At 42.8% G+C, this 14,423-nt stretch overlaps 1 protein-coding gene across 4 annotated transcripts in view; it reads right to left on the reverse strand.

The window, feature by feature from the left end:
* The window catches only part of GAS6 (growth arrest specific 6), a 157,149-nt gene that overhangs the window by 39,887 nt on the left and 102,839 nt on the right, over positions 1–14,423 (reverse strand). For all 4 annotated transcript variants that reach the window (XM_075336420.1, XM_075336418.1, XM_075336421.1 and 1 more), the window contains one exon: positions 11,995–12,184. In XM_075336420.1, coding sequence (XP_075192535.1) covers positions 11,995–12,184 — 190 coding nt within the window. The remainder of the gene's footprint in view (positions 1–11,994; positions 12,185–14,423) is intronic.

Raw genomic sequence — 14,423 nt, forward strand, 5'->3', positions numbered from 1 at the left:
ACTGCTGTCAAAAAATGCATACAAAAAAACAAGCAAAAAAGCAACAATGCACAATCATTTATATTACAGCGTTTTTATAGCGTTTTTGACTGACTTCATTGAAGTCAGTAGATGAAAAAACGCTGCAGAGAGGCTGTAAGAATTGACACACTGCAGATTATTTTGTGCACCAAATTTGCAAGTGACAAATAAGCAACATGTGCATAAACACATCCGGATTCTCATTGACTTTGCTGGCATCAGGATTTCCTTCTGGTTTTGTGACAAATCTGCACTCAAAAATGCATAAAAAAAGAACAGCTAAAAATGCAACGTGTACACACAGCCTAAGGGGAGACGCTGGTGTCTTGTGCGGGAGAATGTGCTGTACGTGTCCACGATCCGGATTACTGACACAGTATTTTCGCTGTTTTCGTTTGCTCAAAATACTAGTGCCTTCACAAAAATAAATTGACATGCTGTGGCTTGGAAACCCGTGCCGCAGGTCAGTTTACGCAGAGTTTAAAAGAAGCACAGTTGAATGGGTTTTCTAAAATTACCATCCACTGTGCTTGAACTGTAAAAGGCAGTGTTTTGGATGCAGCAAAAATACGCTGTGTAAAAAATGCTGTGATCATTGATTGGGTGCACGTACTCTACCAGTTAATTATCCCATAGACAAGAATGGTGCTGTTTCAAGGAAAAAATAAACTCTCTATTTTCTAATCTTACACAGCCTAGGTAACTGTTTTTACAACTACAATTGCTGATATTGAAGGGGATTCAAAAGTTGTGTGAATGGCATAAAATCATTCAAGTTTTGTATTAGATATTAAAAAGGGGTTATTTAACTCTTGAAAATTATGTGACAAAAATGTACATGCAGAAAGATTACTTTCACTAATGTAGTGACTGTAGCAGAAATGTCGCTATAGATCAGATGTACAGTACATGAAATAATATCACCTGCTTGTCTGTTGCTCAGTACCTGAAAACTTGTTTCTCTCTCCTCTCTGATGTACAGCACATATACCATATCTTATCTCACCAGCTCCCTGGAGGGATCTGGTTTAACATGCTGGGTAGCAGGTTATCCAGTGAGCAATAAAATAATGTCCCATCCCTCCTCACATCTCATCCAGCTCACTTTCCACATTTGACCCAGTCACAGAGGAAGAAGTCTCCACGCTCCTCTCTTCTTCTTGAGCTACCACTTGTACTACTGATCCCTTCCCCTCACACCTACTCCAGGCTCTCTCCGGTCGTCACTACTGACCTAACTAAAAACTTCAATCTCTCCCTCTCTTCTGGTATTTTCCCATCCTCTCTCGACCACTCTATCATTACTCCATTATTAAAAAAGAATTCTTCTCTCAACCCATCTTGCACAAGCAACTACAGACCAGTCTCCAATCTCCCCTTAACCTCTAAACTTCTGGAGTGCCTGGTCTATTCTCGCCTCACCCACTACCTCTCCTCTGACTCTCTTCTAGATCCTTTACAATCTGGTTTCCGCACCTTACACTCGACAAAAACGGCCCTTGTCAAAGTGACCAATGACCTTCTGACAGCAAAACGTAATGGTGACTACTCTGTGCTTATTCTTCTTGACCTCTCTGCAGCCTTCGACACTGTTGACCACCATCTCCTTCGCTCTATGCTCCATTCATTCGGCCTAAAGGACACTGTTCTCTCCTGGTTCTCTTCCTATCTTTCTGGCCGCGCATTCAGTGTGGCTCCACATCTTCTCCTCTTCCTCTCACTGTTGGGGTCCCTCAAGGTTCAGTCCTTGGCCCTCTTTTCTCTCTCTACGCTGCCCCAAACTGGACAAACCCTCAGTAGATTTGGTTTCCTTTACCACCTTTATGCTGATGACACACTATACACCTCATCCCCTGACCTCACACCCGCTGTACTACAGAACCCCAGTGACTGTTTGGCTGCAGTTTGCAACATCATGTCTGCTCTCTATCTGAAATTTACCCTTTCTAAAACTGAACTTCTTCTCCATCCATCTTCTAACCTTCCTAAACCCGACATCTCCCTCTCTGTGTGCGGCACCATGATAACTCCTAGGCCGCAGGCTTGCTGTCTGGGTGTTATACTTGACACTGATCTCTCCTTCACCTCCTATCTACAATCTCTTGCTCTCGCCTGTCGCTTGCACCTCAAAAATATCTCTAGAATTCACCCGTCTCACAATGGAAACTACAAAAACCCTCACCGTGGCCCTGATCCATTCCGGCTTGACTACTGTAAATCTCTATTAATTGGTCTCCCCCTAACTAGACTCTCCTCTACAGTCCATCCTTAATGCAGAAGCCAGGGTCACCTATCTGGCTAACCACCACTCGGATGCTTCTGCTCTGTGCAAGTCAACGCACTGGTTGCCCATATATCACAGGATCCAATTCAAATTGCTTGTTCTGACCCACAAAGCTCTTCACAGTGCGGTACTCCCCTACATCTCCACTCATCTCTGTATCACTCTACCCATTCTCTACGCTCTGCAAATGACTTTCGACTAACATCCACACTAATCCGAACCTCCCACTCCCGGATCAAAGACTTCTCCCGAGCTACACCAATCCTCTGGAATGCTCTACCCCAAGAGACTAGGATGAATCCCAATCACAACTTACTCAGCTTCAGACGTTTCCTAAAAATACATCTTTTTAGGGTGGCCTATCACACTCCCTAGCCAAATTACATCCACATAGTCCCTCTATAACCTCTCAGTATGTTCTCCACTCCACCGCACCAAAATGCATCTCAAGGTTTTGGCTGACTGGTAAAGGTAGGCTTTATCTCTCCCCCATTTCTTCGAGATGGATGGATTGTCATTGTAAATAAGCACTTTTACCTTGTCTCCCCCCACCCCACCCCACCCCACTTGTACCTTGTCTCCCCCCACCCCACCTCATTGTTGATTGTAAGCTCTCACGAGCATGGTTGTCTTTTTTGCTCTAATTATTATTTTTTCTATAACTGTTACTTGTGTGTATATGAACCTCCTGAATTGTAAAGCTCTGCGGAATATGTTGGCACTATAGAAATAAAGATTTTTTTATTATTATTTTTATGTCTAACTGCAGAACTGATTTGTGTGTTATGCAGTAAGTAATTGCACCGTGTAATAGAGGCATTGTCTACAAGAGAGGAGAGCTCACATAGGAACTGTAGTTTATGGTAATCTCATCCATTGAGGAGCATCAAAAACAAAAATATAACACTGAGCTGGGAAAGACAATGGAAACTAAGTGCTTATTGTTTCTGATTCTGTCCTATGTGAACTTCATAAGAGGAGCATTCCACAGAAACAGATTTATCAATTTTTCTTTTTTTCTGTTTTTAGCTTGAAAATCGCATTTAAGAAAGAGTTGAACTGTATGTTGCATTAGTCCATTTGAAAAGTAATAGTGTGGCATTGGTAGCCAAAGGAAACCAATTAAGATGTTGGATGCCTAAATGGAGTGACAGCACAACTTAATCCAGTTGGTTCAAATCAATTTGAAGATTATTTTTAAAATTTCAATAAAAGCAATACATTTATGGACTGTTTTTCAAGTTAATAGAGATCACTTTATTGAAATTTTAAAAATGGTAAGTCTACTTTGAAGTATCCATCATCTTAAAAGGGGTGGGCCACGTTACTTTAACAAATGTGTTGAGGACTTGATTTTGTGCCCACTTACTATTATATACAGTATATCACAAAAGGCAGAACACCCCTCACATTTTTGTAAGTATTTTATTATATATCTTTTCATGGGACAACACTGACTATACTACCAATCAAAATCGTAAAAATGTTATGAACTTTTTACTTTCAGGCTCCATATCTCACATCACTACAGCTTTGAACGTGAGACTACCTTCATTTTATATACAATCATCTTCACTATCTCTTACTTAAATTTGACTTGAACCTATTTAGCATATGGTTAGTTATGCAGATTCTTGTCAAGTCACTGCATTGCTTCTGGTGGTGGAAAAAATCTTTTTCTCCTGCATACTACAAATTACAACCTGTACTCATATTCCCCAATAGTGCAGTATATTATTAGGTTGATTCCCAAGTGAAATGTCAATGGTTCAAGTCGAGGAGCAACCAAGAAGATTTACCAAGAAAAGATTAATATCATCATCCAGCTCATCAATAGCCGTGTCTCGACCAACAAAATTGCCAAACTGCATCATGTGAGTGTCATAACAGTTGGAAGAATACGAAATGAAGTCGGTCCAGCCATACAAAAGCCAAGAGGTGGAAAATCCAGGCAATATATTAGAGCAAACAAATCAGTTTATCACAAGGTCTATCAGTTCTGATGCAATCATCACCAATTATCCAGGAACATGGAGCTCCACTGATACTATTGACTCAGTGGACTGTATGTCATTTTTAAAGGGCCTGAAATGGTGGTTCTCTCTGCCCTCTGTGACAACACTTTATAGAAGGCCAAGCACCTAGGGGACTGAATTGTAGCCTTGTGATATATCCCCTAATGAACCCCATGAATCTATGAGGGGGAAACGTGTTGGGATTCAGGATCAACATGAGGACTGGTGCTTAGTGGAGTACCTTATTTAATGCATATCTTGGATAAATAATACATTGTCTATTTGCAAACTTACAGATTTTGGCACAGTTATCTATATCTGTGTATGGTACGGTTGTGATAGGGGGGTATTGCCCTCTACATGACAATAGTTACTACTGTGAGTAAGAGCGTTGCAAAAGATTTTATAAATGGAGGATTTTTTACTATATTTTAATTTCCTTGAGACTTTTTATTGGCACTATTCACTTTATGGTTGTTGGTTTTAGCTGCCATATTGGTGATTAGCAAGGACTTAAGAGGGACAACCAACATGGAGCAGGAGCACCAAAAAAATCAGGGGGAAAAAGCTCCACCGTCAGGGAACAATAACTAGCTATGCTTATTCCTTTTTCTGCCTAAGTGTAACATAGATGAGTGTTTATATCTTGAGCACCCCCACACCCCTGCAGGATATACCACTATAAAAGGCGTCTCTTGTGTGTTCACAGTGCACAAACACCATTTTTTTTAATTTTTTTTATAGTTCTTTATTTGATTTTAAAAATTAGAGGGTTTTCTTTTGGTCACTGAATAGTTCTACCTATAAGTAAAAATTGCTGCCACATACTCTTGACACCATCTGAACTAGAACTGATAGTTCTAGTAATTCATATCAGGGTCACAATCTCCCCCTGAGACATAAAGCGATTGATGAGTTGAAATCATTGGAAGGAGTTGTGATCAAACCTGCGGACAAAAGGGGGAAATGTGGTAATCTGGCCTACGGACATGTATGAACGTGAGGCCTTTAGGCAGTTAAGAGATCATGACACCTATACTCCCCTATCTGGCAACCCTATGAAAGGTTTTGAGTCTGAACTGGAGGTCATTCTCGAGGCGGCCTTCCTGCGTGGTGTTATCACGAAAAAAGTATACGAGGGTCTCCACACCAAATTCCCAGTAACGCCCACTTTTTATTTATTACCCAAGATACATAAAAACCCCATGTATCCCCAGGGGCGTCCAATTGTCTCTGGCATCGGAGGGCTATGCGACAGCATTTGTAAGTTTATTGAATTCTATCTGCATCCATTAGTTGAAACGCTGCCCTCCTTGGTCAGAGACACCTCGGACGTCCTGAGGAGGATTGATGGTATCTCTCTGGATAGTGGTGTGTTGCTGGTGACAGTTGATGTGGAAACCCTATACTCGTGTATTCGGCACTGCGATGGGATGGCCGCTACGACATGCTTCCTGCGGATGAGCAATTGGGATGTTGAAATGCAGAACTTGATCCTGGAATTGTTGGAGTTTATACTTACCCACAATTTTTTTCTGTTCAAGGATCGGGTCTTCCTCCAGAAGCGCGGCACTGCAATGGGTGCGGAGTGCGCCCCGTCATACGCGAACCTCTTTCTGGGGTCGTAGGAGAGGGAGGTACTCTGTGACGGGGCCTGCGCCGCCTCCCCAGTGCAGTGCTGGCTGAGATATATTGATGACATCCTTATCTTCTGGAGGGGAACCGACCTTGAACTACAGGAGTTTATCACATCCACATCCCTTAATTGCAATGATTTAAACATCAGACTCACCTATAAGTGGGATCCAGTGGAGGTGGACTTCTTGACTATCAAGGTGACGACTTTACCTGATCGTACAGTCCAGACTACCATTTTTAGAAAGGAAACCTCTGTAAATAGTCTCCTGCACGCATCATCAGCCCATCTGCCCTCTACAATAAGGGCAATACCAACAGGGCAGTTTTTACGTGCACGGAGAGTCTGTTCAACGGATCAATCCTTTGAACAGCAGGCCCTGGATCTCAAAAATCGTTTTAGAGATAGAGGCTATAGTATCAGGGACATCAAACGAGGCTATAACAGAGCCAAAACTACACCAAGAGACCAACTCCTGTCATGTAAAAAGAACAATAAACAGCAAGATACCACCATTCGATTCATTTCGACCTACAATAATCAATGGGAGGATATCAGGGGAATACTGTGTAAACATTGGTCAATTCTGAAGACCGAACCATCATTGAGATCGGTGCTCCCCAGTTTCCCAGCATTGACAGCTCGGAAGAAATCGAAATCTAAAAGACTATCTGGTGCATAGTCACTATGCCCCCAAAACTTCCTTTCCTTTCAATGTGGGACCACCTAGGTGGGGATGTTACCCTTGTGGAACATGCCTATCATGTCGTAACATTGAAAGGACAAAAACCTTTGTGTCGGCGGATGGGAAGAGGAGCTTTGAGATCAGGCACTTCATTAATTGCAGCACCGAGTATGTGATCTACGCAGCCGGATGCGGATGTGGACTGACATACGTGGGATTAACATCTAGGCAATTCCGTATCCGGGAGCGTGAGCATGTCCGGGACATCATTGCTGCAAGGGAGGTGTCTGATCTCGAGGCCCTCAAAACCATCCCCCGACACTTCAAATTACACCATGCCTGCGACCCCTCTTCCTTGAAAGTGAGAGGGATTGATAGGCTCAAATTAGGGATAAGAGGTGGTAATCATAAAAAAGCGCTGGCTAAACTTGAATGCAGCTGGATTGTACCATTAGGAACAATGACACCATCTGGCCTAAATGAAAAATTATCTTTTGCCCCTTTCTTGTAATATTTATACAAAAATATCAGTAATAACCTTTCTTCTCCTCTGTTTTCACCATGGTGATGGTGCAGACCTAACTGCCTTTTGCTCTGGATTTTTTATTTACCTGTCTTTACCTAAACTTGTAATCTTGGATTATGCTCTATATGTATTTTAAATTTATATCTTTTGTACTGAATAAAGATTATATTATTGTATTTGAGCTGACCCTGTTTGAATCAATTCTTTCAAACTTATGATAGTGGTTATTTATCCCCTCTCAGTTCTCTCAGCTTTTCATATTGCTTATTGAGGGTTGACCATATGTTGTCTGATGATGTATAAGGGGGTCCCCTGTGTCCCATCTTGTTTCTTAATTCATATCCTTAGTATGTTTGTTCTTATGCATCATTTTTTAAAGAAGCTTCCTCTTGGGATTACAGCCATGCAGACAAATTTGATGCAATCTGCAGTGTTTGGTCTGAGCACTGGAAGGCCTTTAACTTCTGCAGCAATGCTGGCAGCACTCCTACATCTATTTTGAAAAGACAACCTCTGGAAAAGATACTGAGCACGTGCACTCAACTTCCTTGGCCTACGACAGCAAGGCCTGTTCTGAGTGGAACCTGTTGTTAAACCACTGTATGGTCTTAGCCACCATGCTGCAGCTCAGTTTCAGGGTGTTGGCAATCTTCTTATAGCCTAGGCTATCAATTGTTGTAGGGCAACAATTATTTTTTCAGATCCTCAGAGAATTCTTTGCCATGAGGTGCTATGTTGAATTTCCAGTGACCAGTATGAGTGTGAGCGAAAACACTAACTTTAACACACCTGTTCCCCATTCTCACCTGAGACCTTGTAACACTAATGAGTCACATGACACCAGGGAGAGAAAATGGATAATTGAGGCTAATTTGCCATTTTCACTTAGGGGTGTACTCACTTTTGTTGACAGCAGTTTTTAAATTAATGGCTTTGTATTGAGTTATTTAGAGGGCACAGTGTCATGTCTTCAATGTTGTCCATTGAAAAGATCTAATAAAATATTTACAGAAATGTGAGAGGTGTACGCACTTTTATGATATACTGTAGGTAAGACAACTTCTTCTGCAGTTAGTACAGATTTCATCGCAGGCTGCACAGATATTCTACCCATATAATGGCTGCTGTGGAGGAGCATGTAACCAGATTATTTCAGCAACTACCAACCTTTCCAATAGAAAAGCAGCTTGTCTGATGTTTTTCAATTGGACTAGACTGATGGACTGGGCTGATCACATGCTCCAATTAATGGATTCTGTAGCCAGAAATACACAGTACAACAAAGATGCTATAGAAGGCAAACTACAATGTTTTTAATGGCCCAGAATTGCATTTTTTTTTTAATTTTAAAAATAAACCTTTATATTGATTTGAACCAAATGGAGTACAGTGTCCAGCGTATCCAACATCTTCACAGTTTTCCTCTGAATACCAATGTCACACTATTCGATTGACCCTCTAGTAAAGATGTTATTTGAGTTATAAGGGGCTTGGATATTGATGGCAATTAACCACCAATTATACTTGCCTATATGCAGCGCAATAGCGTTGTGCCTAATAATCATAATCCTATATAGTGAGCATTCTTAAAGGGAACCTGTCACCAGTTTTTTCAGTATTGATCCAAAATTATCACGTTCTGCAGCTCCTAGGCTTCATTCTATGAAGGTGCACCTTGTTGCCGAATCCCCTTGCAGACCCCAAAAATAACTTTATAAAATATGACTGCCACATGTATGCAAATGACCTCTTGTGGTTGGATGGGCATGCTCTTTTTCAGCTTTTGTCCCCCCCCTACTGCCACTGTTTGCCGTCCTCCTTTGATGATTGACTTGTCAATCAGGAGCAGCAGAAGGTGATACTTTTGGGTCAATACTGAAAAAACTGGTGACAGGTTCCCTTTAATGAACATTATTATGCATTGCTTATATGGCAGCAACAAATTCCACAGTGCTTTACAGAGATTACTATCCCCACTGCGGCTCACAATCTAAATTCCATATCAATATATCTTTGGAGTGTTGGAGGAAACCCGAGAACCCAGAGGAAACCCACTCAAATTGGTAGAACATAAAAACTCCTTGGTGGGAGTTGAACCCAGAACCCCAGCTCTGCAAAGCATCAGTGCTAATTGTTAATCTCTGATCTGATGCACTAACCTGATATAGCGCCTATTTATGTTTGCTTTTATTCATAAACACTTTATTGCTAAGTAATGGTCTACTTGTCATATTAGCACAAAGAGGCTATGCCATTTTCAGCATACTTATGTGGTGCCCCTAAGGCTTCAGTTGCCACAGGGTACTGCATCTCATTTAAGGTGCAGTATTCATCTCGGGTAAGGAGGAGGTAAGACAACACACAGACATTTACCTCAGAACAGTTACAGACTCAGAACAGTCTGGGACACAGAGGAACATGGTCACTGAGGGGAGTGCTTCAGAGCTCCCTCGGGACCGGCAGAGGGGAGTGCTTCAGAGCACCCTCCGGGAAAGAGGAAAAGAGTTAAAGAACAGGGAGAAAGAGGAGAAGATTCATCAGAGAGAGGAACATAGAGAGATGCAGGAGTACACTGTCGCTGAGGTGTGAGCTGGGAGCTTCCTCGGGACCGGTGCAGATGGGGTGCAGAGCCCTAGGTTAGAGGGAACTTTATTGCCTTTTAACAAATATGCCAGGTGAGGAGATTTCAAGTTTCCTTCGCAAACCTCAAGTGCCCGGGGCACAGCAGCAAAGAGAGCCAGGAGTCGGGACCACTGTCCGGTCAAACGAAGGACTCGCGTTGCATGCTATACGGGACCAGACTTAAACATAGATCAGGAGTCCCTGTAGAGCTTTATGTCACAGGGATTCACTATACAGCGCAAGGAAGAAAAGTGTCACAGTTCACAACACCAGTGGTGGCCTCCGAACTATTCGGGATCAACTGAAGCCCATCACAGCGAGGACCGGCACTCCAAGGGCGACATAAAAGCGAGTAAAGACTGCATCCTCTGTGTCGTCCCCATCATTGCCGTAGTTCCTGCGCTTCGGCACGATAGACTACTGTAGCGCCCCTGAACCTATCAGAAGTTACAAGGTACTGCATCCTGTCAAAGATGCAGGGCCTACCCCCAGGAACCGGGAAGACCAGTGTCGGTAACAGCAAAACATATTAAAATTCCAGTTTTTCCCTTTCCCCTAGGACTGGTGATAGACTAGAGTTGGACCCAATGGATAGCCACCTAGGGGTGGAGCCGATCCAGTCCACTAGACGACAACCAAGTGGGTGGGGTCAGACAGTCAGGGAGTCAATAAGTGGAAGTGAGAGGAGACGGACGTAACACACTGACAGGGGAGTGTAACGGTGACCTGAGGGCCCAGGTGTGTGGTTGCCGGTGGAGTACTCCCGGAACCATAGCACCAACGGGGTACAGAGCCCTGAGTCAGGCAAACGCTCCAAGCAGACCTGATAAAATCTGCTCAGTGAGGGGACCATCAAGAACAGAAAATAGAAAAAGTAGTTCAGCTCACCCTTCCTAAAGTCCAGGTCAGGATCGGTGTTGGTGCACGGAGCTGCCCTGGCCTCAGGCAGAACACAGACAAGGAAACTAGAGTATGATCTCCAGCACTTCAAAGAAGGTTAAAAATATTTATTGAGGTTCTATTAAAAAAGATCCATCGATCATGAAAACAGTGAGGGGGGACACATTAAGAGAAATCCAACATGTTTCAGCTAGTAGAGCCTTATTCAAGGATAGAATAAGGCTCTACTAGCTGAAACATGTTGGATTTCTCTTAATGTGTCCCCCCTCACTGTTTTCATGATCGATGGATCTTTTTTAATAGAACCTCAATAAATATTTTTAACCTTCTTTGAAGTGCTGGAGATCATACTCTAGGGGACCATCAAGGACCTCACTGACCGTAAAGTCTGCGGGCATCAGCTGTGACGGGAGAACCAGGGACCGGAACGGAACACCGACCCTACAAGGTTCAAACTGCCGCCGTACGGACTAAAGACAGAGACTACCAGGAGGGGACCCCCAGATGCTCCAAGCCACGGGGACCCACCAACTAGAGAAGGGTGCAGAGGAAAGAAGCCACCAGGTTACCAAACTGGCACTGGGACTAAGGGAACCAGTGTTGAGGACCAGCCTTCCTCCGGGTAACAGCCATCAAACCGCTGTGAGTAAAGAACAGAGTTATACTGCAATCCCTTGTGTGGCCTACCTTCTTTCCGTGCCTAACTCCATCATCTACCCCCTGGGGCCCCTGCCCTACTTTCGGAGGGCCCAACATCCAGGCTGTCATTACCATCAGCCCCAGCGGTAAGAGAATGTGCTGCAGCGGTTCCATCACCATAACTGCAACCCGCAAGTGGTGTCACGATACAAACTTTATAAATATTCCCCTGTATATAATCCCCTTCAAGCAACCCCCAGGATCACGGAACCGGGCAACGGCCACCCAGTGAACTGTCCCCGTAAATATACGGCCCGGGACAGAGTACCCCATACCCTAGGTGAGTCACTACCACCATCATCATCCTCCCTGGGGTGAGCTCTACCTGTGGAGAGCTGAAACACCCAAGCTGCGTTACCATCCACCCCAGAAGAGAGTGATATCCTGCAGCGGCGGCTCCCTTCATAGCCGCATACCACAGGTGGCGTCACGAGACAACTAACCCAATCATCCCCATCCTCAGCTTTTATTGACACCCGGTGTCACCGAACCGGGCAAGGCCACCGCAGCGTCACAGGAGAAGCACTGCGGCCCAGTGACTAGTAACCCCCGACCCCATAGACGCGTCACTCACAAACTCAGTGTTCATATCTGCGATATACTTACTGTTTGCCAAATACCATGGCTTAGTTTTGGTCCACTGCTTGTCACTCGTCCTATTCCATTATATTTCAGTTGCAGCTCAAGCTTCCCATTTCGCAGAGCAAGAACTATCCATGAACTGTCCTGATGGCCACCAGCAAAGAAAAGGACACCTTCAGGATCAAATGTACGAAAGTCGAACTCTGCCACAAGTCTAATATGTGCCAAAATATAAAGCAAACATATTAAGAACTTATTTTTCAACTCTATAAAAAAAGACAGTACAAAAAAATGTATACACCATTCAACTAAAGTGCAAGGTGAAAGGCTCAGAGAGAGCAAGCAGCGTCACTTGATTTATATTAAAAAAAAAAAGCGTGGCACAGCAAGGGTATGAGGAAAAAAAAAAAAAAAAAAAAGACTTGAACCAATAGGCGCAAAAGGGCCTGGAAAGTTTTGAAAATTTGGAAGAGGACCATATCTTATATTTTGAAGCAAAGAACAGGAGACCAGTATGCTGGATTTTGTAGTCCTGCTTAACTCTATGAACCACGACTACTAATTAGTAAGTAAACTATGGATTCTGAAAGAAACAGACCATTGGTCTCGTGTAGAAACCTTTTAGAGCAAAAACTGAATTTTGTGGGGCTTGTTCATTCATCCAGTCAATTCAGTAATCACACTGTGAAGGACACTATACACAGGACATGAGTGGACTCCGGTCACTCCTTTAACCCCTTCACACTGGGCGATTTTCCATTTTTTCATTTTGCTTTTATGTTTCCTCCCCTTCTTCAAAGAGTCACAACTTTTTATTTTTTTCCGTTAACATAGCTGTATTGTTGCTTGTTTTTTGCAGGACGAGTTGTACTTTTGAATAACACTCATTTTATAATGTGATGCACTGGAAAGTAGGAACACATTTGAAATTGCATTAAAGTGCAATTCTACAATTTAAAATATTTATTTTTTTATTTACCATTTTCACTATCTGGCAAAACTGACCAGCCATTATGATTCCCCAGGTCAGTGCGAGTATGTCGATACCACACATGTATATGCATTTTTTTTTATTTAAGTGGTGAAATAAAATTCTGAAATTTGTAAATAATCTTTTTTTTGCTTGTGTCACCATTTTCCATGACCATAACGTTTTTATTTTTCGGGATCTAGGGTTAAGTGATGGCTTATTTTTTGCGCCTTAAGCTGAGGTTTTTACAGATACCATTTTGAGGTAGATCCCAAAAGTGTATTTTTTTTTTTTAATTATTTTTAATGGGACGAAGGGGGATGATATGAACTTGTTGGGTTTTTTTCACATTTTTTTTTACTGTATTTAATAGTCTTTTAAGGGAATTGAAGTTACAATTGTCTTATTGTAGTGCATCAGCACAGCAGAAATCAAAATCTCCTATGGATGCTGGCCATGGGCAGGCGTTCACAGGAGAAACAAAAATGACAAGCACTCATGAGCAGACTCCTGGCAGTCATGAAAACCCATCGGCACCCCACGATCACGTCGACTGTCAGGAGAAATTACGTGATCCCCCGTCTAGTACAAGTCAAATCCCGCTATCAGAGAATGACAGCGGGATTAAACTGTTATTAACAGCGGGCGGATCTCCAATGCACCCGTGGCTGTTAGAGGCACATTATGGCTAATTAAACCAGCTGTCATGTGTGGGGCAGGATGTGGGCTTAGCGTACAAGCTCACATCAAAGGCAGGAACACGACTTTTGATATACTTGTATGTCAAAAGTTGTGAAGGGGTTACATTAAAAAAGCACTCCTAGATACAATTAGGTCCAGAAATATTTGGACAGTGACACAAGTTTTGTCATTTTAGCTGTTTACAAAAACATGTTCAGAAATACAATTATATATATAATATGGGCTGAAAGTGCACACTCCCAGCTGCAATATGAGAGTTTTCACATCCAAATCGGAGACTGGGTTTAGGAATCATAGCTCTGTAATGCATAGTCTCCTCTTTTTCAAGGAACCAAAAGTAATTGGACAAGGGACTCTAAGGGCTGCAATTAACTCTGAAGGCGTCTCCCTCGTTAACCTGTAATCAATGAAGTAGTTAAAAGGTCTGGGGTTGATTACAGGTGTGTGGTTTTGCATTTGGAAGCTGTTGCTGTGACCAGACAACATGCGGTGTAAGGAACTCTCAATTGAGGTGAAGAAGAACATCCCGAGGCTGAAAAAAGAAGAAAAAATCCATCAGAGAGATAGCAGACATGCTTGGAGTAGCAAAATCAGTCGGGTACATTCTGAGAAAAAAGGAATTGACTGTTGAGCTTGGGAACTCAAAAAGGCCTGGGCGTCCACGGATGACAACAGTGGTGGATGATCGCCGCATACTTTCTTTGGTGAAGAAGAACCCGTTCACAACATCAACTGAAGTCCAGAACACTCTCAGTGAAGTAGGTGTATCTGTCTCTAAGTC

Source organism: Anomaloglossus baeobatrachus, chromosome 2, assembly GCF_048569485.1.
Source record: "Anomaloglossus baeobatrachus isolate aAnoBae1 chromosome 2, aAnoBae1.hap1, whole genome shotgun sequence".
Classification (NCBI taxonomy): domain Eukaryota; kingdom Metazoa; phylum Chordata; class Amphibia; order Anura; family Aromobatidae; genus Anomaloglossus; species Anomaloglossus baeobatrachus.